This window comes from Hakea prostrata, chromosome 3 (assembly GCF_041222555.1).
Source record: "Hakea prostrata isolate BN-2017 chromosome 3, UWA_Hpros_2, whole genome shotgun sequence".
In the NCBI taxonomy this organism is placed as follows: Eukaryota; Viridiplantae; Streptophyta; class Magnoliopsida; order Proteales; family Proteaceae; genus Hakea; species Hakea prostrata.
This window is the reverse complement of record NC_142602.1, coordinates 49,673,336-49,701,212: the sequence shown is the minus strand read 5'-3', so window position 1 is coordinate 49,701,212 and position 27,877 is coordinate 49,673,336. Positions and strand designations below refer to the sequence as shown.

Genomic DNA, 27,877 nt, shown 5'->3' with positions numbered 1-27,877 from the left:
ACCCTACCAATAAATGGCCCCTTTCGGGTAACCGTAATGCAATTTATGTCCTCTCACGGGGTGGATACCGGTCTTGAGCGCCCACAAATCCACACTACTACCACGGGTTGTTCGGTCTCAATGCCCTTCCGAATCGGGTCTGATATGATAGGGACATCCTAGCCATACATCTAGACAAATCCTATGCATGTCATTCAATAACTCGGGAAAGCGTCAATGGACACCTTCGGAGAACATCCCATACTATTCCCTCCGATGTCCAAGGACAGAAGCACCAAGTAGGGTACCCCTCAATCCCAAGTTATACTTAAGCAATCACATGCCCAAGTTCATCATATCAGTTCACAAGATACAACGTCATAGTAAACATTCGATTCATGACATAAGTCATCATATATTGAAATTGATAAACATGATACAACATTGAAGTAATACAATGTAAACACCAAGCTACCGTTAAAATACATATGTAGCAAGTCTAACATGATAAGGACATGAATTAGAAACTATATTTACTAGGATAGGAATACCAAGTCAAGATTTCCATATCCTAGGTAATTACGTCGATAACTATCCTTACCTTGAATCGGAGAAGAGAATGGTCCAAGATCACAAGCAAGTGGCCCAAATAGTCTTAAAGTCCTAAACAAGCATATATGAAAGGTTAGAGAAGAAATCGAACAATCGGAGATCAAACGAATCGGAATCGGGCAAAAGTTGTCGACAACAACTCTATTGGTCGATACATTTGGTCGATAGTATCGACCAATAGTATCGACCAATTCAATTTCGGACAGCAAGCGGCTTTTCGGATTCTTGCCCGATTTGGTCTTCCTGGTCTCGGATTGACATGAAACTTGGAGGATAGTCTAGGCACCACATGGGGACACTAATTATCAAGAAACTTTCATAATCCAATGGTCCATTTGGAAATCCCCAAATTGACATATTAAGGTTAAGAGTTGTAGATCATAGCATTGACTATAACTCAATGCAAATTAGGGGAAAACATGGGGGATTAGGTAGGGAATCGTTTAGAAGCAACATGGAGCACATATGCAAGGTATAGATTAAGTAAATCACGAGCTTCATCTCAGTTTTGGTAAGTAAAGCAAGTTGGTAAGCAATAAATCATGAAAATGTGTAGTCAATGATCATGAGGTGAATCAATCATAGTCACATCGGTGAAAACATCATTGTGTGGGGTTTAGAAAGTTCATGGCAAGGTGTATGCAAGGTTGCAGCACCTTGACCATGGTCCCAACAGTAAAATAGAGAAAAGATGAGTAAGAAAGTGATTAGGAGAGAGAGTCATACCTTTAAAGTGGAACAAGAAGGTAGGAATAAGTGATTGGCAATGATTGATGAAGAAGATGCTTCACCACTACCAAGGAGGAGTTCTTGGGAGGCTCTCTCACGTTCCCAGATGTTAAAGACACGAGGATAGGGCTCCAGTCTCGAGGAATAAATAATTAGAAAAGAATATTCTAAGAATCTTTAAATCTGGGCTCAGCAGACTTGTTGGTCGATACCTTTGGTCGATGGTATCGACCAATAGTATCGACCAAAACAAACTCTGCAGAATTTTACAGAATAGTACAGCAACTTTAGGTGCGGACTTGGAGGGCTATACAAGGTCAAATTGCATGGGGTTTTCTCCTACAGTTCACTCAAGAGGTCTAGTTTCAGGGAGTACCTTCGGATTATGCACCGGAGTCCGTTTGCTATTTCAACTGTCTCGCTCTTCATCAGTGCGCAGATTCTAACTTAACACTGGTAATGTGCTCAAGGAAGGAGCAGCATCATCAATGTCCATAAAATGGAATCCCGACATCAAATCCTCAACCAAAAGGGTATACAAGGACTTTTCCCACCACTTCGGGTCATTGGATCAACAGACAATACAAATTCCGGGCCGGGTCAGGGTAAGGATAAGGCCGGATATGGCCTCCTAAGGCTTTCAAGGATAACAACAATGAAATCAAGGTCCAACTTCAAGGTCTAACATTAAACAAGTCTTTCTTTATCCCAAAACAAATAGGGTACCCCGGGCTAGGTCTGGGCTGGATTTCACACATAAGGAAACACCATCATCAATATCCATGGGTTTTGGGTCAAACACCATATCTTCTACTGAGATGGCCCACAAAGACATCTTCCTAAGATTTTAAAAGATAGTAAAACTGAAATCACGGTCAAACTTCAAAGTCAACATTAAACAAAACCCGACTTCACCCAAAACAAATCGGGTTTCCAGGCTAGATTTGGGCTGGGTGTCACAATCCCGATCTTCGAATTTCCTCTCAACCTTTGCTACCCTCCTTTGCAACCGGTTCTGTCCCGATCAATTCTGCCCAAACGACATGGTACTTGCTAGGGCCAAACGCTATTGGCAGATTGATGTTTTTAGTTCTGATCAAGATACATTCGAGTGTCCTTGTAGATGACTCCGTCTCTCTTTGTCATCTTGGCTCGGATGACTACTTCGGGGAAGGTCTTGAGTTTGCCTAAGGCCTGACCCTCATACCTTCTTTTGGTCTATTATCCACTTGGGCATCGTGTCTCACCTCCCTTCGGTCATTAGCCAGGTTTGCGTTTGGCATCCGGTTGCCCCTTGTTGCTCGGGCAGCTTGTTGCAATCTTCCAGTTTGGGTGTTGCATGAGGGTCCCTAATGAATTCCTACCTGGTGCACCAGCCCATGTAACACCACCTGTAGCTCAAGCATTTGGTGCTGCATTTCTCTCCGGATCTTGTCCAGATATGTAGCGGTAGCAAGTCCTTGGGGCTGCGTTAACGTACCCTCCCCGAAAGGGTTTGAGTTTGCCCGAGTTTCATCTTGAGTGGAATGTTGGCCTCCATTGTCTGGGTTTTGATACCTTGTCGTGGTATTTTGCCGGGTAGCTCGTCTAGCATTGTTTGTTGGTCTTGTCATCACTCGTTTTTCGATTTCCCATAGGTGGCACCAAAGACTATTGCATCTCAGATTTGACCAACATCCCGACTGTAAGACTGATATCCGATCCACGTCCCAATCGATAGAAGAATGGTTCCTGCAAAAGAAATTAAATGTGGGCCGGCTAGGATGTTGGGTAGCCGCCTCCGATGGCTAAGTCAGTTGGGGATCAGATTAGGATTCCGAGCGAGTTCTGCTAAGAGATTATCTAGAAAAAGTTCACGTGTTTACCTAAGGATTGAGACCTTATTAAATAATGTGCGGGTTACCTTTCTTAGAGCCAACATAGTCCCGCATACCTGCTCATTCAGCTGTTTTGGGGTTCAACCCCTGATTAGGAGTTTCCATTCATGTTATGTTCTTTTTGCTTTAGCGTAAATGCTGCATTCCTCATTGGTTTTATTCAACCGAGTAATGTCCCAATTAGTCAGTCGGGTAATAGACCGAGTGTATGCCGACCCCATACACATGTGTGCATCTCATTCGTAACAATTGCCATCACCAGTTGAAGCTCCTTGGCCCTACTACTTAGCATCACTTTTGATCCAATTATCCCACAAGCTATGTCATGTAGTGATTATAGATAGAACAGGCTCTAGGATAGTGGAAGCTCTACAATCTTGTGTGGTCTGGGACATACAACAGGTATCACAGGATCTTGTTGTTGGCTAAGAGTTGTACTATTGGCATGGTTGTTTTGTTATGTAACATAGCTTCTGTAAATTTGTCCATAAACTCACCCATCTTGAAATGAAGTTTTCTAGTTTTCCCAACCAAAAAAAAAAAAAAAAACCAGACAAATCATTTGGAAGGCATTCCTAATGACACTCAAAATCAAATATCTAATTGCAATCTAAGGAAATGAGCGTTTATTGGGCAACCCACATATTGAGCCAATGAGAGCTGCCACAGGAGATTTAGGGGGAGTTGCTCAATCTCTAAGATTTTGAGCCACCTCTCTTTTCCTATAAGCAGGAAGGTATCATTTTTTCATTACACACTTCAAAGGTGTCATCATTAGATGAACCTCAAGGGGTTGGCTTAGTTGGGAAAGACCAACGCCTCAGAACATGAGGTCAAGAGTTTGAACCTCCTTAGCGCACGGGGTGGAGCCCCACCATATATTTAAATAAATGGATAATTACTGTTGCCTCCCTGTAATTTGATTTTATTACTAATAAAACCCTGTTCTTTACGAAATTACAGTTGCCCCCCTTCCTTATAACAGTGTTAAGTAGCCGTTAAGTTTTAATATGTAATGTCTAATTTGCCCTTCACTAAAATTAAAAAATTAAATGACGATGCTACCCCATTTATAAAAACCAGATTAAATGTCAATTTTACCCTAAACTTCATTTATTTTGAATTAATGAAATGGGCAAAATCAAAATCCAATTTGGTTTCCCACCCTCACTAAACTTCATTTATTTTGAATTAAAGAAATGGACAAAATCCGAATCCGATTCTGCTTCCCGCCTTCACTAAGCTTCATCTATTTTGAATTAAAGAAATTGACAAAATCCAAATCCAGTTTGGTTTCCCACCTTCAATAAACTTCATTTATTTTGAATTATAGAAATGAGCAAAATCCAAATCCAATTTGGTTTCTCACCTTCACTAAACTTCATTTATTTTGAAAATATTTTAGGTGATATTCAGTTTTCAATTTGAGTTGAATTCGATTTTCTTTCCTCTTCGGTTTCTATTTGAGTTTTGTTCAATCATTCTTTCTTTATTTTGCGGTTTTTTGTTTAGAATAAAACGGATTATAGTTACTTTTTCTCCACAGTTAATTAAGGGTACTACTATAACTTGACAGAAGGGTAAATAAGTGATGCGTCCAAAATCTGCTCAGCCCTTGGATCTCTACGTAGTGTCCTGCAAAACAAAAGCGTCAGATGTGGCCCGACCGCTGGGGTCGGGAGTCCACCTCCGAAGGCTAAGTCAGTTGATGAACTTAATCACAAACGGCTCTGCTAGAAGCACAGAGCTAATGAATGAAGAAACGGGAAAGGTGATCTAGATAGCAGGACGCTAATAGTTGAGGTCTATCAGTATGTATCTGAACCTGAGTCTCAGATAGTATTCTCCTTGATCGATTGATCCGTCCCTCACCTTGTATGGTAGTGAGGTTTATATAGAGTGTACCTTCGAATCTCCTTCGTTGGATGCACTCGAGCCTTCTTCGGGTAGTCGTTGGATCTTATCAATAAGATCCGTTGAGCGATAGACTTCTACTAGTTTGGGCTAGTAGAGGACTCCTGAGATAACCGTTAGGTTATGCGATAGTTATCCCTTTGATGATGATTATCCGCAGCCGTCAGTTTGAGTCTGCTGTCATCAGGGTGATTACCCTAATCCATAAGTAAGATTAGGGCACGCTTGCAGCAGAATAATCTTTCTTCTTCAGCAAGCCGTCTTCTGGATCCGGTTCGCTCGGGAGCGATTCGGTTTTCTCCTTCTCGACCGGGGTCGAGGGTCGGACCAGGTATGAACCCGGTCTGATCATAAACTCTCCATATCACGAGCCCCCCAGACCAAGCGTTCGGTCGATCCCGAGGGCTTGGTTTTTAACTGGGTTCGTCGTCAAGTGATGATCTCTGCGTGCTTCATTAAATGTCATATCACATTTAATGCGGTGGTCACTTTTCCTTGAGCGTTGTGAGTGTAAGGCCACATGTCTCCGTTGCAGTTGATCTGTCGTGGCTCACGTCATCCAAGCGACGGTTTCCGAACGCCTATTTCGGATTCGTGAGTTCAAACTTTCAAAACGTCTTTCAATCTCGATCGTCGATTTTGAATTAATCTCGATCGTTCAGATTCCCGAACACTCGTGCGGGAGTTTTAAAAGCGGTTCGTTGTCTTCGTAGGTTTCATTCTTCCTGTCTGGAATTTGAACCTTTGTTGTCTGCTTCGCGCCTTCCTGCTCTCAAGCTTCCGTCTCACTGAATCAGTAAGTTTACTGATCTTTTCTTTTTGTAGTTTACTGAAACGAGTAATGGCGGACGACAGGGCTTCTTTAGTACCCCAAGTTGGTGACAGCAGTGATGCTTTTGCTTCTCCTGCTCCCGAACAATCGGATAGTGATAACAAAACCCTAACCGTCCTCTGGCAGGAGTTCGCTGAAGTTTCTCAAAAAGGTTTTGAAAGAAAAACCGAAACTTCTCCTGTTCTTGTCGAGTCTAGATCTTCCAAGATCGTCGATTCCTCTAGGCAACCTCAAACCTCCGGGTCTAATGGTGGGCCTAGCTCTGTTCCCTCCATTTATAATGGAGAAACTCTTCTTTCCGCTGTTAAAGATTTTGACCTTCCTTCCTCATATCAGGTTAGGGCTCCCCACCCTGATGAGAGGGTTGATTCATCCCTTTCGGGTGAATTTTCTCTGTACATAGATACACTGGAAAGCGGGGTTCGCTTTCCCTTTTTTAATCCTTTATTTTCCGCAGTTTTGAATCACTGGAACATTTGTCCCGGAATGCTCCTCCCCAATAGCTGGCGTCTCATCGTCGGCTTCTTGGGTTTATGTTTTGAGCTTGGCATCACGCCATCTCTTTCTCTTTTTGTACATTTTCATGTTCTTTCTATCTCCCATCCTCCCGGATGGCCCCCCCCCCTCCCCGGCCCATTGGGTTGGGTGGGGTTGGTGGGGGGGGGGGCGGGGGCGCGGGCGCCGCCCCTCGCCGTCTTTTTTGCGGGGGGGGGGGCGGGGGGGGGGGGGGGGGGGGTGGGGGGGGCTGGGCGGGGGGGGGGGGGGGGGGGGTGTTTCTCTCGGTGGCCCTCCGCTGGGGGGGGGTTTAGGGGGGGGGGGGGGCCCCCCCGGGGGGGGGAAACCCGGGGGGGTCTCAAGTTGGTTGCTGTAGAGGATTCAGCCGATGACATTCTTGAGGAAGGCTCTTCTCAGGATCCTGAGAAAAGTCATCCCGACCAAGGTCCCTCGGGCAACAATGAAGAAAAGGCTTAGGGTGTTGTTCCTTTGTAAAGATGTACCCTCATTTTAATAAATAGACATTTCTTTATTCATGTTGACCTCATCTCTTTCCCCTCTTCTCCCCAAAGTAAACTGCACAGTGGTTATACTTGGGGTTTAGTTTTTCAGTCTGTCAGATGCTTTAGAAAACTAGGGTTTCCCCATTGTTGCTGTCGTTTATTTCTGTACTGATACGGCTGTTTGTTTTTTGTTTTTTGTATAGTGGCTCCCAAGATCAACCCAGACTTTATTAGAGCAAAATCTCGCAAGAATAGCGTTCCGTCGGTGGTGATCGGGGCCAGTGCGGTGGTTTCAGCTAGTGAATCCTCCAAGCGTAAGGCGACCGCTGGCGATGAATCTTCAAGTCAGATTCCTGAAGCTTCTGTTGATGCCGTCCCTGCGCCTCCTTTGCCCGAAGTGACCGCTCGTCTTTCCCAGGAAGATCTTGATCACTCCGTTGCCGATGGTCCCAGCGGCAATCCTGCTGGTGAGCCTGTCGGTGCACCCCCGAAGGAGACTCTTCGGGCATCTGAGGCAACTATGTTGGCGTCTGATGAAGGTGTGGCCCCGCAGAGTGCTGCTCCTATTTCTAACTCTAGTGCTTGTTTGGCATCCTCCTCCTCTCCTTCTGAGTTGGAGGATTTTGCCACCAGGAAGCGCCATCGGGTGACAAGTGATGCAGCTCATCCTTCTCTTGATGTAGCTCATCCTTCGCTCGAATTAGTGTCAAACGAGTTTGACAAAGCGTTGGAATGGTGTACTGCTGCTCGAATGACTTCGAGAGCGCAGCTTCTTTCCAAACTTCCAGATGAAGTCTTTACGAAGTCACTGGTGATGTAAGTCTTTCTTCATTATCCTCCGATTTTGAAAAATTACCTTTCTGCTCCTCGCTAACTCGAAAGTTGTTTGCGGGATTCTTCTTTGGTAACTTCCACAACCAAGTGGAAGCGAAGTTACTAGACTCGATGGGTTGAGCAATGAAGTTTCTAGGCTTCGGGGAATCTCCGAAGCTAAAGATGTTGAGATTGCTCGCCTTCGGAATCTAGCTTGGGAGGTGGCAGGAGAAAAGAATTCGATGATTGGTCGTCTTCGGTCAGATTTGGATGATGCCGGGGAGAAGATCCGGCGACTGAGAACGGACAGTTGGAAAGTCGGGAGCTAAGCCGTCGTTCCTTTGCCCGAATCCCTTCCAACCGATGTTCGCAGAGCCTGTGTCTTCAAGTATTTACACAAGTAAGCCTTTTGTTGATATGTTGAATGCTTACAACTTGCAGGCGTACGGGATGGTGAGAACGAAGTATGGGAATCAATACTAAGGAAAGATCCTCATTTTGATACGACTCCCTACAATGCTTTGTTTGCCATCCCGAAGTATTTACCAACCCGGGTATTCCTCCTCCCGACTGGGACCAAGGATAAGATTGATCCTCCACCTTCCGATCCAGATATTATGCAATATCCGGAAGATTCTCCCTGTTTATTCTCCGCTGGAAGAAGTCAATTATGACGAGCTTGTGCCGAATGCGAGTTTGGTCGAGGACCATTCTTCTCCTGGACAAGCTGGGCAAAGAGTATGAAATTGCAGAGGATTTTCCGAATATTGGAATATTTTTGTAATCCTCATTTCTTCTCTTCTTTTCCTTGACTCCTCTCAATGGTTGACTCATATGTTTGTTCTAGCAAAGTCGCATCGATCTTGTATAACTTGTTAACAACACCTGTAATGACCTTCTTCTTTGATCGAGATTGTATCCAGCTATTGTAATTGTTTTGATACCGGCCTCTTTGGATCTTCCGAAGAAATAAGAAATTACTTTATCTTGAACTTTGCTAGCCACTTGAATCGTCGTTGTATTAGGTCTTAGTTGTCCGAAACAATGCCTACACTTAAGGATTTCCGGAAAAAAAAAAAAATATCTGGAAGAGGGACCCCCTCCGGTTTTAAAACCCTGCCTTATACTTAAGGATAATTCAAAAATTCAATAAGTCTCGAAGGAACTTACTCGGGTATTAAACCGACGCCTTGCAAAAGGAACTCACTCGGATTTTCATCCGATGCCCCGACTTAAGAAAGTTCGAAAGATTTTCCATAAGTGTTGAAGTGTTGAAGGACCCACACGAATTTTCATCCGATGCCTTATAGTTGGATCTTGTTCTTGAATGTGGTGTATGATGCCCCCCAATCAAAAGATAGTTTGTTGAAAACCAAAAATTGCTACTATCAGATATTCTCGTCCGCCCGATGCCTTGGTGAATTTGCCTATGATATCAATTCCCCACATTGCAAAGGGAATGGGATTTAGAATTGAAGTCATAATCTCCGCCGGGCGCTTCGATACTGTAGCATGAATTTGACAGTTACTACATCGACGAACGTAGTCCATAGCAGCTTCTTGGATCTTAGGCCAATATAACCCCAATCTTAGAATTTTGTGGGCCAGGGCTCTGCCACCCATGTGAGCGCCACAAATTCCTTCATGAACCTCAGCTAAAGCTGAGTTTGCTCCTTCGGGGCCTATACATCTCATAAGGGGTCCAGCATAAGATCTTTTATATAGTCTCCCATTCTGAATGACAAATCTAGCTGATCGAATCTTGATCAACCTTGCTTCTACTTGGATCCTCGTGTAACTTGTCATCTCTTAGATATTCAATTATTGGATCCATCCAGCAAACGTTCGCTTCAATATAAGAAATTTCTTTCTCATGATAACTTGGAAAAGTTACCTCTTCAATATAGACCGAAGGGTCTAGATTCTTTTCCTTGGCATTGGCTAGTCGGGATAGCTCATCTGCCACTGAATTTTCATTCCTCGAAATCTGAGATATCTTCAAATTTCGGAATTGGTTCTGAAATGCCTGCACTATCTCCCGATATTTTTGCAAGCGTGGTTCTTTAATGCCATACTCCCCCTGGACTTGGTTGACTATAAGCTGAGAGTCACTATAAATAGTAACATCTGCAATAGCTAATGCCTTTGACAACCGAAGTCCTGCTATTAGGGCCTCTTACTCCGCTTCGTTATTACTCGCATCAAATGCGAATCTCAAAGCATATCGAATAATGAATCCTGCCGGACTTTTTAATAGAATTCCAGCACCTGCTCCATCTTTATTACTCGATCCATCGACATATACCTCCCAAGTGGTTGGTATAATGGTATCTTCAATGGTGAGTTCCACTGGTGCAGTAGTTTCTACTACAAAGTCGGCTAATGCTTGAGCCTTAATTGCAGTCCTGGGCTTAAAGCTCACTTGGAACTCACTTAGCTCAACCGACCAGGATACCATCCTTCCAGACAAATCAGGTTTGTTAAGAACTTTACTAAGAGGAAAAGTTGTAAATACCTCAATTGGATGAGCATGAAAATATGGCCTTAGCTTCCTGGCGGCCATCATGAGAGCCAGAGCCTGCTTCTCAATCTGCGAATATCTCGTCTCCGCATCCAAAGCAACACGTGGCTTACATAGTAAATCGGCCACTGTTTCTTATCTTTCTCCCGAACAAGTACTGCACCGACCGCGGAAAGGGATGTCGCTAGATATAGCTGTAATATTTCCCCCTTCTCCGGCCTCGGACAGGATCGGTGGTTGTCCAAGTGCATCTTTTAATTCCTCAAAAGCTTTCCGGCACTCTTCCAGTCCACTTTGCTTCCTTACTGCCCTTCAAGTCTTTAAGTGCCTTGAAGAAAGGCAAACATTTTTCTCCAGACTTGGAGATAAATCGATTTAAGGCAGCAACTCTCCCTGTCAAACATTGTACATCCCGAACGGTTTTGGGAGCCTCCATATCAATCAGAGCTTGTATTTTGGCAGGATTTGCCTCAATTCCCCTCTGTGATACCATGAAACCCAAGAATTTACCCGAGGAAACTCCAAAGGCACATTTTTCGGGGTTCAACTTCATTTGATGTTTCCTCAGTACTGAGAAAACCTCAGTCAAATCTGCAATGTGATTTGCTTCTGTAAAGCTTTTCACCAGCATGTCGTCAACATATGCTTCAACGTTCTTTCCTATCAGCTCTTTGAAAATCTTGTTGACGGCCCTCTGATATGTTGCTCCTTCATTTTTCAAGCCAAAAGGCATGACCTTGTAATAATAGCTTTCACGATCAGTCATAAAAGCCGTATATTTCTCATCTTCCTTATTCATAAGGATCTGATTATACCCCGAGTAGGCATCCATGAAACTTAAAGTTTCATACCCTGCAGTAGCATCTATCAAGAGGTCAATCCGAGGCAACGGGTAACAATCTTTTGGGCAAGCTTTGTTTAGATCCGTGTAGTCTGTACACATCCTCCACTTCCCATTCGCCTTTTTCACCATCACCACGTTGGCCAACCAAGTTGGGCACTCGATTGGTTCTATGAAACCAGAATTTTTAAGTTTTTCAACTTCATTCCGAACGGCTTCATACTTTTCAATAGAGAAATTTCTTCTTTTCTGTATCACTGGTTTCGCCTTAGGGTCTATCCAGAGTTTGTGCTCTGCAATGGTCTGATCGATCCCAGGCATGTCCTCAGCAGACCACGCGAATACATCTTTATTCTGTTGAAGAAATAACTTCAATTCATCTTTAAACTCTTCCAGCTGTTCAGACCCGACATAAGTAATCTTTTTCGCATCCTCGGTACACAACTGGATTTGCTCTAGTTTCTCCACTGGTTCGGGCCTTTGCATCTCTGTCTCTTCCCGATCATCTCGAACTTCTATGGGGAGGGCAGTAACCTTCTTCGGACCCTCCTTGTCTTTTAAATAGGCAACATAACACTGCCGAGAGATCTTCTGGTCAGAGGATACTTGACCGATTCCCATATCAGTTGGGAATTTTATCTTCAGGTGCTTTGTCGAAACAATAGCACCTATCTTGGATAAAGATGGTCGTCCAAGAATCATATTATAGGCTTGTAGTTCTCGAACCACCAGAAAGTTGATTCGGACAGTTGTTTCTTTGGGAAAACTTCCAATGGAAAGATCCAACTGAACCGATCCTTCCGCCACCGCAGATGACCCCCGCAAAGCCATATAGGTGTGTTGATGAAGGTTTCATCAAATCTTGATCCACCTTCAATTTTTGATACACTTCGTAAGAAATTAGGTCAGCTGCAGACCCTGTATCAATCAATACTCTATGCACTTCCCGCCGTGCAATCTCTACCTTGATGACTATAGCATCATCATGAGGTAAACAAACATCTCTCTCGTCTTCTTCGCTAAAGGTGATAGGATCTTCACCATTCAGCTTCTTCCGCTTCTCGCCTCTCCGGCTCCAACAAATTTGGATTTGGTTTTTAAACTCCTGAATGATTCGGGCTCTGGACCCCCGAAAATGGTAAGGATCGGTGACCGAGTAGCAGCTTCAATCACCTCCTTGCCTTTTTTGGACTTCGGGGCCTCCCTTGATCGTTCTGAACTATCCGAACGATTCCTTTTAGGGGCAGCCGCACGTGGCCCGCGTGGCTCCTCCCCTTCTTCTGCTAACAAAACTGGACAGATGTCCCCGAGATATTAATCTCTCAATATCTGCCTTCAGATGACGACAGTCATTAGTGTAATGACCATAGTCCTTGTGGAATCGGCAATACTTTTCCCGATCCTGCTGCTCTCCGGGTTTCAAAAGAATTTTAGGCGGCCACTTCAAAATATTTTTTCTTTTGAGGATATTCAGAATATCGGCCCGAGGAGCATTCAATGGAGTGTACTCACTTCTGCCGGGGGATCTTTGGCGCCAAGGTTGGGATCTTCCAACCCGATCACGAACATTCTTCTTTGGCTTCTCGCTTCGTCAGGAGCCTTTTGTTCCTTATTGGAGACTTTATTATCTCCTTGGCGCGCATCTAGAATCTCCATGACTTCAGCCTGCTTTTGGCATCTCTGTACCAATTCAGCATAAGTCGTGGGTATATCATGTAGTAATAACTCCAGGAGTTTCCGATTTGTGAGTCCTGTGAATAGAGCGGTTCTGCCACTGTTCATCCAAGTTTTCTATCTCCATCGTCACTTTGTTGAATCTTTTCGAAACTCTCTGATCGATTCGCTCTTTCCCCTGTTTGGACAAGAAACAAGGTTTCTTCCGTTTTCTTGACCTCGTATCCCACTTTGGAATCGCCCTATGAATTGGCGCGCCAATTCGTCAAAGTTTACGATCCTTCCCGAGGGGAGGTTAGAAAACCACTTTTGTGCCGCTCCAGTTAGAGATGAATCGAAAACCCCGCATAAAATTTCATCGAATTACCTGAAACTGCCATGGTCTCTGTTGGTAATAGCCAATGTGAGCTGTTGGATCTCCTGGAGCCATCGAATGTTGAGAAGGTAGGCAAACGGAAGTTATGGGGAAACCGATATCCCGCAATTGGCTCAAGAAAAGGAGTTTTCCGAATGACCGAGTAAATATCCTCGCTTATTCTTCCCTTAGCTAATTGCCCTAACTTCTCATTGATGTTGGCCAATTCTTGACCAATCTGGGTCGGGTGATCTTCAAAGAATACGATCACGACCCCGATTAACACGATCATCACGTGCTACTCGATCATCACGAACATCCCATCCTTCACGAACGTTTCTCTCGTCACGAATCGCTTCGATCATCACGAACGGTTCTTCCGACAGGGTGAATGAGTTCTTACCCCAGAATCCAACCTTGTATTTGAATCGGTTGTACTCTCTTGCGGTCTATCGAACCGATCGCCTCGCCTTGGTTGATCATCAATCCTCCGAAGTCCTCGGTCTCCTTCACGGAAATTCTGATCGACATTCCGGTCTTCAGCCATTCTTTGGTCACGTGGCAATGCACGTCTCCCCGAATCGTGTTGATCGTGGCTCTTGTGGTAAAACCACCCTCTCGGTGAGCAAGTGGAGTGCTTGGCTCACCTCCAAGAGTTGAATCTTTACCTGATCCAATTGATCTTGGATTGTATCGGGAGGATTACGTCCTCCCGGGCCCTTATCCACTTCGATAGGATTTTGGCTTTCTTGGGGAATATCTGGATTATTCACCCCGGTATCTGAACACCGGAATTGTGTTGCGCGGCTGCTGGCTGCGATCTAGTCACCATGGCTTTTTCAAGTCTTTCCCACGACGGCGCCAAATGATGCGTCCAAAATCTGCTCAGCCCTTGGATCTCTACGTAGTGTCCTGCAAAACAAAAGCGTCAGATGTGGCCCGACCGCTGGGGTCGGGAGTCCACCTCCGAAGGCTAAGTCGCTTGATGAACTTAATCACAAACGGCTCGCTAGAAGCACAGAGCTAATGAATGAAGAAACGGGAAAGGTGATCTAGATAGCAGGACGCTAATAGTTGAGGTCTATCAGTATGTATCTGAACCTGAGTCTCAGATAGTATTCTCCTTGATCGATTGATCCGTCCCTCACCTTGTATGGTAGTGAGGTTTATATAGAGTGTACCTTCGAATCTCCTTCGTTGGATGCACTCGAGCCTTCTTCGGGTAGTCGTTGGATCTTATCAATAAGATCCGTTGAGCGATAGACTTCTACTAGTTTGGGCTAGTAGAGGACTCCTGAGATAACCGTTAGGTTATGCGATAGTTATCCCTTTGATGATGATTATCCGCAGCCGTCAGTTTGAGTCTGCTGTCATCAGGGTGATTACCCTAATCCATAAGTAAGATTAGGGCACGCTTGCAGCAGAATAATCTTTCTTCTTCAGCAAGCCGTCTTCTGGATCCGGTTCGCTCGGGAGCGATTCGGTTTTCTCCTTCTCGACCGGGGTCGAGGGTCGGACAAGGTATGAACCCGGTCTGATCATAAACTCTCCATATCAATAAGTAAAGAGATAAGTAGGGTATTTTGAGGTTTTTGAGAAAATATAAAGATGCCACATCATCAATAAACTAACGGAACTTAATGGTAGGGGGCAATAGTAATTGTAGACAAAGTTAAAGGTTGGATTAGTAATTTTGAAAAGTATAGGGATACAGGGGTAATAAAATCAAAATAGAAGGAGCCAATAGTAATTATTCCTTAAATAAATTAATATAGAAATACCACCTGAAGATATAATTGAGGTGCACATAAGCTGGCCCAAACGAACCTCAGTTTTAAAAAGGAATCATGATCAAATGCGTATGAAAAGGTACAAACAATTACATGTGAGGGGCAAGGGAAGAGGATTTTGGCTAAAGGTTGAATTATCATAGTAGGAACGAAAGGAGGAACCTTACTTCCTATAGAGAATGTGAAAAATAAATAAATTTAGAATAAAGAATTTATAAATTAATTATACAACTAAGGGAAAGAAAAGCTTTCTCTAAGTAACAATAAAAGAATGAAGACTTACTAACATATTGTCGTTAGACAATATTTTAGAAGGAAAAAGACTCGAAAGTAGATTATCTTCCATTCAGTTGCCAAGCTTATGTGCATCTAATAGTTATGTTGACCTAATATACATTGAGATGTATGTCATGATGTGCATTTTGCCAATGTGGGGTAGGTCGATTGATAAGACCCATATATTTTTGTGAATAAATTGTTGATTCGACCTTTGCAGATGACATATGTAATATTTCCATTTCCTATATATAAAAATCGTTTGTTCTAAAAAAAGAAATTTCTTGCACAAAACAAATTTGAGTATAAAATATCGATACTATCTTGATCATGAGGGATGGGTACACACAACTACATGAGGGGCAAGGGAAGAGGATTTTGGTCAATGGTTTTGAAATATCATAGAAGGAAGAAAAGTGGAACCTTACTTCTTATGGGAGAATCTATAAAAAGTTCATGACAAATAATATATAACTATGTAAGACAACAAAGGGAATGAAAAAAATTTCCCTAATAAGAATAAATGAATAACCACAATAATTCACAAGGAAAAGATTCAAAGATTGATTCTCACACTCGGGTGCCACTTTAATGTCCATCCGACAGTTCTGTTAACGTAAAATACAGATGTCATGATGTGCATTTTGTTAATCTAGCTATCAGGAACTTCTGCACGAAAAGGAATTTGAGTATAAAAGAATAAAAATTCTTTCCAATGTTCTATCACATAAAGTGAAGGAATCATTTCCATATGATTTTGATTTATTTTATACCCAAAAAAATGATTTTGATTTATTTATTTAAAAAAAATATAGGATCCATTTAAATTGAGTCGAATTTTTTCTTTTGGGAAAAAAAAGAAACAAATATAAAAGTGGTGGTAACGTAGAAATTCTTTTTAAACCCTTCCACCTCTAACATTGCTGCATATTCCGTGCCATGCAGATAGAGAGAGTTGGTGAGACATGTGTCCTAAGAAATGGAAACGGGCGCAGTAAATCAAACCATTGGTTTCTTTCGTTTAATTTTTATTTTTAATATATTTTTTAACTGCGTATCTGCGGATTGGAGGGAGAGAGATACGGAGAGGGAGAGAAAGAGAGCTTCGTGTTGTTCTTCTGTGTAAAGCATTTCAGGAAAAACAGAGTTTTAAGAGCACCGATCGCCCCAATACAATTGTAGCTGCTGGTTTTCCCCCAAAACCAACCCGAATTTCGACAACTCAAAATCACTTGAACGTACCGTTTCGTAATCTCTATCCATATTAATTTATTATCTGCTTATAAGATGAAATTTTTCCTGAAATACCACCCGATAACAATCGTTTTCTGGCATTGTCCTACATGTCTTTGTCGACTCTGACTCTCCGATGAGCTTTTTCATCTAAAATCTTGTCATCTCTTGACTTACCAAATGTTTCTGCTTGCTGCCCCAGCGATGGCGAAAACCGTCTGGGGTTCATGGTGTATGTGAAGATTTCTGGATTTTTCTTTGACTGGTAGTGTGATTCTACGCTTCTGATTGCATGGGCGATCTTCAAGTTTGGTCGCCACAGCCACATGGCGTCCTAAATGAAGAGGGTTCGTACCTCTCTTCGTTGTCTTCATCGTCATGTAATCCAGACCCATTGTCAATTAGTGAAGAAAATTGGATAAAAACAGAGCAGAAAACCCATGAGATTTTGTGCCGGATTCAGCCCACCGTGGTTTCTGAACAGAGGAGGAAGGAAGTAATCGATTATGTACAGAGACTGATCGGAAATTACATTGGAAGCGAGGTGAAATTCGTTTCGTCCTGTTTTATTGATGTTTTGTGGATAGTAATGTTTAATTTCTTGTTCTTAATTAATGTACAATTTCATGAAGTCTGTTAGGTATTTATATAGTGTTATCGATCTTATTGTCTCTACATTAGTTTATTTTTATTTATCATCCTGTATTTCTGTCATTCTCTGGTGGGATTTGATTAGGAGCCTTCCTTGGAATTCATTATACTGTTCTCCCTCTCTCTAATGATTTAAGTTGGGGGAGTTTGGTGTTTTCACTCTGTTGAGCGAAAAATAGGGAAACTCATGTTGGGATGTACATAGACACACCTCATTATAGAAAGAAGGATAAAGTACATTTATATAGGCATTCATTGTGTCAAATTAGTGCCAAGAAGAGCATCTCAACTTCCGCTATGCGCCTTACCGATTCTTCTTTTAATCCGATTTTCTTTGGACACCAGTTAATTGGTTAGTGGAGACCTATACTTTTAGACGTTCAGATGGTAGAGTCGTATTATATTAAGAGAGAATGGAGATGTCTTCCTTGTCTATTTGATAAGGCTAACAGAATGCTTTGGGCTTCCATAGACTTGTATTGTTGGATAATAATCAGACAGAACAGAAAAAGAAGTGTAGCAAATGTTGTTTCCATTTCATTCAACAGATCTGGATAGCCCCACTGCTATAACCTTCTAGCACCAATGAATCAACTCTGTAGAGGCAATTTCAGTTTCTTTCCTGAATGCATACTTCCTCGATGGTTCTTCATTTTTTTTGTCTTTTCTCCTGATGAAACTTTCAAGACATTACCCAATATTTTTCAATATTTGTTATTTAGAAACACTGGTATATAATATCTTTTGACGACAAGGGTATGCTCTTTCATTCCTTTTCTTTTTGGGTCCATTAGTGAAATTTTTTTAGAGTTTCTGGTAGTATGTAGACATTAATGAGCTGTCCAAGACCAGAATGCTACTTGTCTGGAAAATAGTGGAAAGCTTTTGAAGGGATAGCATTCACAAAACATAATGTAGGCTAGATACACCTATTCTTATGAGTCAATATAATGCCAATTCATTAGCACTTTTCAGTAATTTTCTAGAGTATAGTTGGTTTGTATTTTTCCCCCTGTTTATAAACCATTACATTGACACCCCTGGTGTTTTCATAAGCAAATGACTTTAATTGTGTGAGAACCTTCATGCAATAACTGTTTATTCAAGTATACTACTACAAGCATACTTGTCATGGTGTTGCCTAGGTGTCTAGGCAACAACTCTATTGAGGATGCTTTTGCATCACCTTGTATACTTGTGGCAGTTGACGGTATACTATATCAGTTTTTGACACCATATGAGTTTATATTGATTTATGTTTATTGTGTTTTTTCTTGATGAATATGTTTAATGTGGGATTTTTTTTCATATTAGATCATTACTAGCAATGTTATATTATATTGTTGTTATATTATGTATAATGTATGACTAGGTGGGCGCCAAGTCACATAGGCGTGCATTTTAATGACTTTGCTACCTACTGGCTTGACAACTACACAATGTAGAACTAAAGTTAAGAGCAGTTTGGTCCCTAAACCACAATAGAAAATTGAAACAAAGGACATAAATTAGAAGTTAAGGTTTTAAGTCAAAAGAGTCACAGGATTTGATCAAGCTTGGATTGACTGATGCTTGTATCTAGGTGACACAATGCTTCATGTCTCGATTGATTCCATGGTTAAGATTGAGAGACTTGATGCTTCTCCAAGAGAGGAAATTTTACTCTAGAAAAATAGTGAGCAATTTGTCTTTTAAGTTGGATCAGATGTGGGTGTGATGGACATGATCCTATGCTTCAATTTGAGATAATTTCGATGGATGGATCTTCACTTATGGAGGTGGTTGAACTTAGAAGGTTTTGTTTAATAGAGATGTCAAGTGATGGATGGATGGAAGGAAAAGATGGATTGATTGAAGGGTACTGAGATGGAATGGATGGTCCAGTAAACCCAGCAGGGTTTGTGAGACGGAAGAAAAGTAAAGAAGTTGTTGGAGCAATCACACAAGTTTCATGGCAGCAGCAGTTCTGCTTAATCAAAGAAGTAGCAGCAGCAATTAATAAATCAGTGAGATGGCTTTGGAGGACTGACACCAGTATTTGAATTCTTCTTCCAGTAGCAGTAGCAGGTTATGGTCTTCAGGCACAAGTAAAACTCTAAACAGGAGAAGAGATAGACTTGGGAACTAAGAAATTTTAGTGTTGGGGGACAGGTTGATTTGGTCCTCTCAATCTGTCTCATGCAGCCTTAGAAGTTTTGCTCTCAACAGCAATGTCCAACCTAGCCCAGCCCAGCCCAGCCCCAGCCCCAGCCCCAGCTCTAGCCTTTCTTGTTACTTATCAAGGGAAAAGGAAATAGCAGGGCCCAAAAGCATTCTTCATTCATCAGTTCATGAAAGGCGGGAGGTTGGGAGCAGCCTACTACATATTTAGAGAGCAAAAGCTTGCTCGAGCAAAATAGGAAGTTAATAATTCTGAAGTTAGAAGCTTACATGAAAAAAATAGAAATTGGGAAAGAAGATAATTAGGAACTCCTGAAGTTTTCAAGGCTTCATAAAAATATTCTAGAACTCCTGCTAACACTTACAGGCCCCACCTTGAGTATTCCCTGTGCATGCTGTTTTGCAGATCCTGTTAGCCTTATAGAGGCTCCATGATTCTGCCTTCTCCTAATAACTTGTACTCAAAGGACAACAGTACCCTTCATTTTGGTGACTTAAATGACTTGAGAACAAAAGGACAAAAGCACATGAGTTGGGAGACCCGGGAACTCGCACCCTGTTTGGCTGGCCCATCTTAAAGTTGGTTGGAATGATTGTCCAAGGGGTTGATTCACCAATTGTAGAACCAATTTAGCCCAGGTTTTATGGGTTCCTACTTCTTAACATAGTAACATATATCTTGCCAAACAGCTTGGCCTCTGCATCACTATCCCTACTAGTCTAGTTAATATGCTTTTCAAGATACATCATCATCCTCATCAGGCCTTATACCAACTAAATGGGTCGCCTACATCGATTCCTTGCTTCCAATCAGCTCTATTTGAGGCCATGCTAGATACAAGGCCTAATCTATGCATATCCTTTCTCTTAAGGTTATGCTCTTCTAATTCCTTCAATCTGGATTATCACTTCTCCTGTACATGGGCTTTTCAAGACACCATGATAAGAAAAGAGAGGAGAAGAGACATAGAAGAAGAAGAGATGCTGGTTGCTCTGAAACTTTGAATGTTACCGTAGAAGAAAAGAGAAGAGAAGAAAAGAGAGAACTCACAGCTGACACATATAACATATTTAAAAAAATAAATTGCTATTCGCCTATTTAATCTGACAGGGATGTTGCATCCTTTGAAAAAAGCTTGTAAGTATTGTTTGATAAAACCTCAAACATCTAGATTTAGTCTAACAGAATCAAATGTTTAACAAAAAGCTTGTAAGTATTGTTTGATAAAACCTCAAACATCTAGATTTAGTCTAACAGAATCTATTGTTTAACAATCACCAAGTAACTTAATGGAATTATAACACAAAAACTAACTAGATTGTGACTAAAGAAACTACACAAAAAGTAACTAGATTGTGACTAATGAAACTACTCTTGATAAGCTATCAGACTAAACTATTTATTGTCTAACCCTGTAGATTAAGTAGGCCATACATACTAGAACACTCAAAGGGGCAATTACTGTCACTTTGTTATACTCTACCTTTATTTACTCAAGGTCACTACCTTTAACTTCTTTTTCTCCTGATTCCCCTGAAAATACATGTTCCAGTAATTTAAATCTTCATAAAATCCCTGATACCCTCCCCTTTCCTCTTGCGTCATCTTTCGAGCAGCCTAGTACCAACCGCCACCACCCTATCCCGTATGTATCTTGCCCCCACTTTGTCCCTTTCTTAATCTGCTTCTGTAGAACTAGCGAGGTTTGAAGAAAACCATTTCTTACCTCCCGTTGTTTACCTTCTCTTCTTCGGTCCAGTCACCATTCTTTCATCTCTTCCTAGTAGCTGGTATGTTTCTCTTGCCTTTTCCGGTCAAATCTTCCTTGTCTACTATGCAAAACACGGGCAGCCAGCCCTTACTCTTACCTTAAGCAACTCTTCTCCTATTCCCTTGTCAATCAGATCCCTTTTCCTCTTGCTCCATCTCCTTTTTCACCCAAGTCGACCACAAGAAACTTGCTGCTAGTGAAGTTGTTCAATAGGGTAGCAGTGGCATGGTCCTCGGCAGTGGTTCACTTTTGCCAAAATTTGCAAGTTTTGGGCACACTCAAGGGGTCTATGGGAAATGCTTCTCAATGCATATCCCCTTTCTATGCTTGATGACCATCTAGACATTGGTAGTGCAATTGATGACGCTGATGAAGTGAATCCAAAGCTTGAATTGGTCAAGAGATGTGGTGGTGCTCTCCCAAAAGAGAAGATGGTGGAAAGGCTGCATTAGAAAAGTCTGTCTTGGTGGCCAATTAGACTAAACTGGTCCCTGGTCTTGGTGGTGTTGATCAATGTACATAATTTCGTGAAATCTCGATTGTCTCGACTATTCCGAGACGAAATAAGGGCCGAAACAAAAATTGAGTCAGTTGACTAAATTTCAACGAAATTTCTGTCTTTCAGTGAAAATTCGGAAGTCTTAGTGAAATTTCAAGACTTTCAAGAGATTGTAGTTGTAATTTGTCAACAACAACAATAAGCCTTGTCCCAACTAAATGGGGCCGGCTACATGGATTCTTGCCCTCCAATCAGTTCTGTTCGAGGCCATGCTAGATACAAGGCCTAAGCTATACATATTCTTTTTCACCACTTCTCCTAATGTTATCTTAGGTCTACCCCTAGCTCTTCTAGTTCCTTCATATGGATTATATCACTTTTCCGTACAGGGGCATTTATAGGTCTCCGTTGAACGTGGCCGTGCCACCTTCAACGACTTTCTTGAAGCTTATCACTTATGGGAGCAACTCCCAGACCAACTCTAATATGATCACATCTTATCTTATCCATCATAGTTTTGCCACTCATCCATCTTAGCATCCTCATTTCTGCTACACTGAGTTTATCTATATGATTCTTTTTAACTGCCCAACACTTTACACCGTACATCATAGCTGGTCGAACAACGGTCCTATAAAATTTTCCTTTAAGCTTTAATGGAATACGCCAATCACATAAGACCTCGGATGCACCTCTCCACTTCATCCACCCTATTTTAATTCTTTGGGAAACCTCATCCTCTAAATCACCTCTTTTACTTATAATTGAACCTAGGTACCTAAAACAATCACTTTGATGAATCTCTTTATCATCAAGTATCACCACCTCATCATCTGCCCGATCATGACTAAAGTTACAAACTAGATATTCTGTCTTCGATCTACTAAGTTTAAAGCCTTTTGATTCCAAAGGTACTCTCCATGATTCTAATTTGGTATTAATCCCCATTTGGGTCTCATCAATCAACACAATATCATCCGCAAAAAGCATACACCAGGGGACCTCATCTTGAATGTCTTTGGTTAATTCATCCATTACCAGTGCAAAAAGATATGGGCTTAAAGTTGACCTTTGATGTAGCCCAACTGTTATCGGGAATTCATTACTTTGTCCCCCCACTGTTCTAACACTAGTCACTGAACCATCATACATATCCTTAACTATGTAGATACTATATCTACATATTTACTTGCAACACTTCTTTTCTCTAGTACTTGCCAAATTAACGCTCTAGGGACTCTATCATAAGCTTTTTCTAGGTCAATAAATACCATATGTAGTTGTAATTTTTAATTTGCAAATTGTAATTGAGATTTGACTACTTCTTAATTTTTTCTTCTTGTATTTTAATGAAAGTTTCAATGTTCTCTTGTATATCCATGTTTACATTTGTGAAAATACATGATCTAGTTTTGTCCGCATCCAACTAGGCATGTGCAAATCAAGAACATCACTTTGTGTTAGGTTTTAGTCAAAAATAGCATTGCTATTGTGTTTATTGGCCTCAAATTAGATCGCACACAAAAAATCAGACCAAAAACCACCAAAACCCACTGAATCAGTCAATGGAAACATGGTACTCCTTGACACTGTTAAAGCTCAGATTTGATGGAAATGAGAGGCGTTTTTGTGTTCTGATAATCAATTTCCTCAGTGCTAGAATGGAATGAGGTCCATGAGGATGAAAAATCTGAGGATTGAAAAGTGAAACGGGTTCTTCTTTGGCAATTGGGGTCATGCCCTCCCTGGTGCCGTCACTTGGCTATCTGTGCTGACCAATACACATTCTTCTAATCCTCTTCTCTTTTCTCCTAAAACGAGCAAAAAGCCAAAATGTACCTCGGTAAATCCCACTTGTTTCAAGTATTAGAAAACAGAAATCTGGGCTTGGAACTTGTATTTTCTAAGTGATCCAGAAAAGGAGCTATGAGTGTCAGAGTTTGAGTGTAAGGCTGTGAGCCTGTGATATAATTGCTCTTAGTTTAAGATTAAGTTTATGTACTCATTGGGCCAAAAATTGAGATTTGAGACTTTGTGACTTTGCCTCTTACAAGTAAAACACTTAGAACAAAAATCTATGACCAAGTACAATCTAAAGAAGCCCTAAAGTTGCATTGTAAGTTGTAACTGCATTATTCACCTTTTAGTTCAAGAAATTTCATCCTTGAGTTTTGGAAGGAGGGTAGGAATACCAGTGATGTAGCTTGTGAATGACAGGTTCAATGAGGCCAAATTAAGATCTTTACAAAATAGAACCAGCCTTTTGGGAATTTCTGTTAGGGTTGTAAGGGGCCGTCTAGGGGTAATGTGGATTGTTTAGTAATGTGGCTTTAAGGATAGGGACTGGATGTATCAACGAAGGTTTGGTGAAATTTTTTGGAGATGAATGGAGGTCTCCTATTAGGAGGTTGATGGGTGAAAATTGGAATGTTTAGAGGGTTTTCAACGAGGGTTGATGCTAGGATCCAGACCGAATGGAGAGAAGGGTATGGGGCCATGATGTATGGAAGAAAATGTGATTCTAATGGATGATGGGATGATATGAAAAGTTTTAGATTGGGAGGAAGGATATTTTGAATGAGACCTTTGCAGTCATTTAATGGCTGAGAATAAGTGAAATAAATCCTCAACTTACCTTATGGGAGGGGCCTTGTATGAGGTGATGAAGGGGCTGGAGGTGAAAGAGTGCAGGCTAAATCCTCAGCAACTTTAGGATCAAACTTTTAACCTTGAAGAATTAATGGATCTCCCCTGGAAGTTCCTTACCAAGGCTAAAACCCAATTCTGTACCTTGATTAGTAAAAGCTCAAACAGCCAAGCAAAAGCTGATTAATACTGAAATAATTGAACTTTGATTACATCCATTGAATGGTGGGGTTTAAATAAGCTTACTTTGAAGTCCTAATGGAGTGAGACTTAGAACTGATTTCTAAAAGGGCTAAACAACTATTCCTATAAAGACTCAACAACTTACAACTTATACTTGGACCCTTGATTGACTCCTGCAAGCACTTAAGAAAATTTTGGGCCGCGTCACATGATTTAATACCTGAAATTAAAGGAATTAGATAAAAGATTGATTAATACCTAAGAGGACAACTATGCCTTTGAGTTAATGTTTGCAGTATTTACATGACCGCCACTGAAAGTAATGTTGGCAGTATTTACATGACCGCCACTGAAAGTACTAACTCTGGAGACAGAAAAAAGTACTAAAACAAACTGGAACCACTTCTACTGCTGCTGGGAAGCAAGCTTAGGGGGCTTTACATGGGCTTCTAAATGCTGTAGAAAATTGAGGGCTCGAATTAGGGGCTGGATCTGCATTATTACCAGACATTAATCTAGAACTGAAGGACTCAGTTCCCAAACCAGAATATTACCAAAGAGGGCCTAAATGTTATAGTTCAATCTTCTCGAATCTCGACTCCCTGTTTCCTGGGCATTTCAGTTTCTAACTCTTGCTTACTCCTTAAGTACAGCACTTTCTGCTATTGAGTAAATTCCAGAATAAGTCATTTTTCTTGAAGCACATTACAGTTCTGATATTTTTTGGGTAAAGATATTAAATTTATCTCGTTCTTTAAATTGTTCCTGGTTTTTTAATGTGGTTTTAGTACTTGGTTGCTTCTAGAACACCTTCTAGATCCAGGAATAACATTTCATGTTTTTCAAGAACAATCGAGTTTTGCTCTTTAATTAGGCAAACTACGTTGGAAGTGATCATCACTTGTTTGATTCTAGAATGCCTTCTAGATCCGTCAACCACATCAAATGTTTTTCTAAGAACAAGTAATTGTCACTCTTCAGTTAAGCGAACTATGTTGGAAGTGACCATCCATTTCGTTGAACTATTTTAATGGAAACTTGTCTTTGCACTTTTACAGGTCTTCCCATTTGGTTCTGTGCCCCTGAAGACTTATCTTCCTGATGGAGATATTGATTTGACTGCCGTTAGCATTCAAAATGCAGAAGACGGTTTGGCAAATGATGTTCATGATGTTCTTGAAGGAGAAGCACGGAATGAGAATGCTGAATTCGAAGTAAAGGATGTTCAGTATATTCATGCTGAGGTTCTTCACTCTGAACTTTCTGGCACTTTTATTTTTGTGTGGTGAGGTTGCATATATTCTTTTGCTGTTATAGGAATGTTGTTCTATCACAGGATATGGCTTACTATATGGTGTAGATAGCTTTTTTTTCATTTTCCTTACGCCATAGTCCAATACGATGTCCCTGCTATCTCACTTTTTTTCAATCGTCTGGTCAAGCAATCTTTTGAGGATTAATTGATTTCTCCTCTGTCTTTGATATATTTTCTCTTCCATCTTGACAGTCAGATGTTAATCTTTCGATCTCCTGGAGTAGGCCATGTAAAATAAATGTTGGAATATCGTTCAGGTTAAAAACAGTCCAGTGGGTGGACTGTGAATGTGGTTTTCACTGGTTTTTGGAGTAGTTCCTGGCTTTTGGCATTTTGGTAAAGTGTCCAGTTCCCTTTGAACCCAGTTTCATTGGTGTGTCTTTTGACTCTCGTCCAAGTTTTTCAAAGAGCATGGTCTCTACTCTTTAGGATGGTACTACCCTACGCCTTAATTCTTCTTTGGTTTTAATTACATTTTATGGGGCTTCTTGATGGGAACCAAGGAGGGTGGATGTATGAATTGTCAGATCTTTCTAGTCTTGGGCAAATCTAGGGTTTTGGGTTTGGGTTGGGGTTGGGTGAATTTCATAGGTCATGGGATATATCTAATGGGGTAGAATTTGATGATATGGGATCCAAGTAGAATGGATATGTTTCCCAAAGCCTTATGGGAGAGAAGGAAACAGTTGTGGGATTGGTCGAAGGGAAATTCTTGGGTGGATCTTTGAAATCTCCCAAAACCTTCTCTCTTCTTGCCTTCTTTTCTTTCTTTTCTTCTGCTTTCTTTTTTTTCCCTTGATTTTTCTTCTTTTCTGTTTTACCGCAAGGGACAGAGAGGCTGAGAGGATTGGAGAGGGAAAAGGGATTGTCGAAGGGGTTAGGGAGTTGGGGGAATGACCTTAGAGCATGTTACAAATTTGGGTCAAAATGGTCGAATTTCAGTTTTGATAAAGATGACAAAACCTGGGTGGAGTCGGAAAAGCACTAGGTTTCAATCAAAATGGTCAAACTTTCCACTGTAACACTTGAAACTTGTCGGAACCTGAAGAGATTTCGCAAGTTCTGACAGCTTCCGCCAAGTTTCACCCTTTGATTTTCGTCCCCCAAACTATTTTTTGGCTGCATTTTGTGATTTCAACCTCTGTTTCACCCTAATTCACTAACTCATTTGTCAAAAACTTGTCGAAACTTGGGGATAAATGCTGGAAATTTGTTGAAATGAGAAAAAGCTCATGTAATGGGATATCTACATTTTGTGGATGATTCCACCTAGAGAAATGCACTGTCTCAGTTCATGGATAACTTCATAGGCAAAATGTCATGGCTAGCTTTCATCCAGTACTTGGAGTATTTTCTACGGAGAGGGGATAGATCCACCGGTTCCAGGCATGCACTCAACATGGAACTGAAGTCTAGGACATTGTAGTTGCTAGTTGGTCATTGTATTTTGTTGACTTATTGTATTTGTAATCATTTTATCAAACATTTCATGTATGCTGATGATTCTATGCCTGTATGCAATATAGTTTGTACTTCTCGAAACTAGTCATTTGTTAGCATACTTGAATGATAACTTTTTAGTGGTTTTAGTGGCAAACTACTAGTTCCATTGTTTATTATGGTTTAAATAGGTAGGAGGCAAGAAATAAGATGAAATGAAGGCCATATAAGCCCCGAAACCTATGGTCGAAACTTTGCTCGAAAAGAATCAGGTTGCGACCGAAATTTCGGTTAAAACCTGGAAATTTCAATCTTTGGCTAGGGCAAACCGGCCTCGAAGCCGAAGCTGCGATCCTTGCCTTAGATAGATCGTTGAAGGGTGGGGGAGGGACCCTAGGGGGTTTGCGATGGCCAGGGTTGGGGGATTCTGCCTTGCACAGAAGCAGATCAGGGGAGGGAGCGCTGAGATGGGTTGTAGAGGAGCTGGACTTACTTGGGGTTGATCCGGACTGAATTCTGCAGCTGGAAAGCTGAAGTTACTTGCTGGAATTGATGGTGGAATGCTGAAGACGAATGCTGGAATTGCAGAAATTAATGGTGAAGTCTGGAAAACAGTAATCTAGACAACTGCAGGGTCCCCGTCAAAGGGATCCTGCCAATACCTCATTGGCTGTAAAGTCTCAATAATTGTATTCATCAAAACCAAATTCCTCTGTGGTAGGCATGAGAATTTGTATTCTTTACAAGACTTCAAACTAAAATCAAAT

The 27,877-nt window shown here is 41.4% G+C and overlaps 1 protein-coding gene across 1 annotated transcript in view; it reads left to right on the top strand.

Annotated features, from left to right (window-relative positions):
• Positions 1–16,205: 16,205 nt before the first annotated feature.
• LOC149022403 (PAP/OAS1 substrate-binding domain superfamily) overlaps positions 16,206–27,877 on the top strand; it is a 53,374-nt gene continuing 41,702 nt past the window's right edge. The window contains exons 1-2 of the mRNA XM_089150522.1: positions 16,206–16,988; positions 25,414–25,599. Of these exons, the coding sequence (XP_089006648.1) occupies positions 16,737–16,988; positions 25,414–25,599 (438 nt within the window). The 5' untranslated portion in view covers positions 16,206–16,736. The remainder of the gene's footprint in view (positions 16,989–25,413; positions 25,600–27,877) is intronic.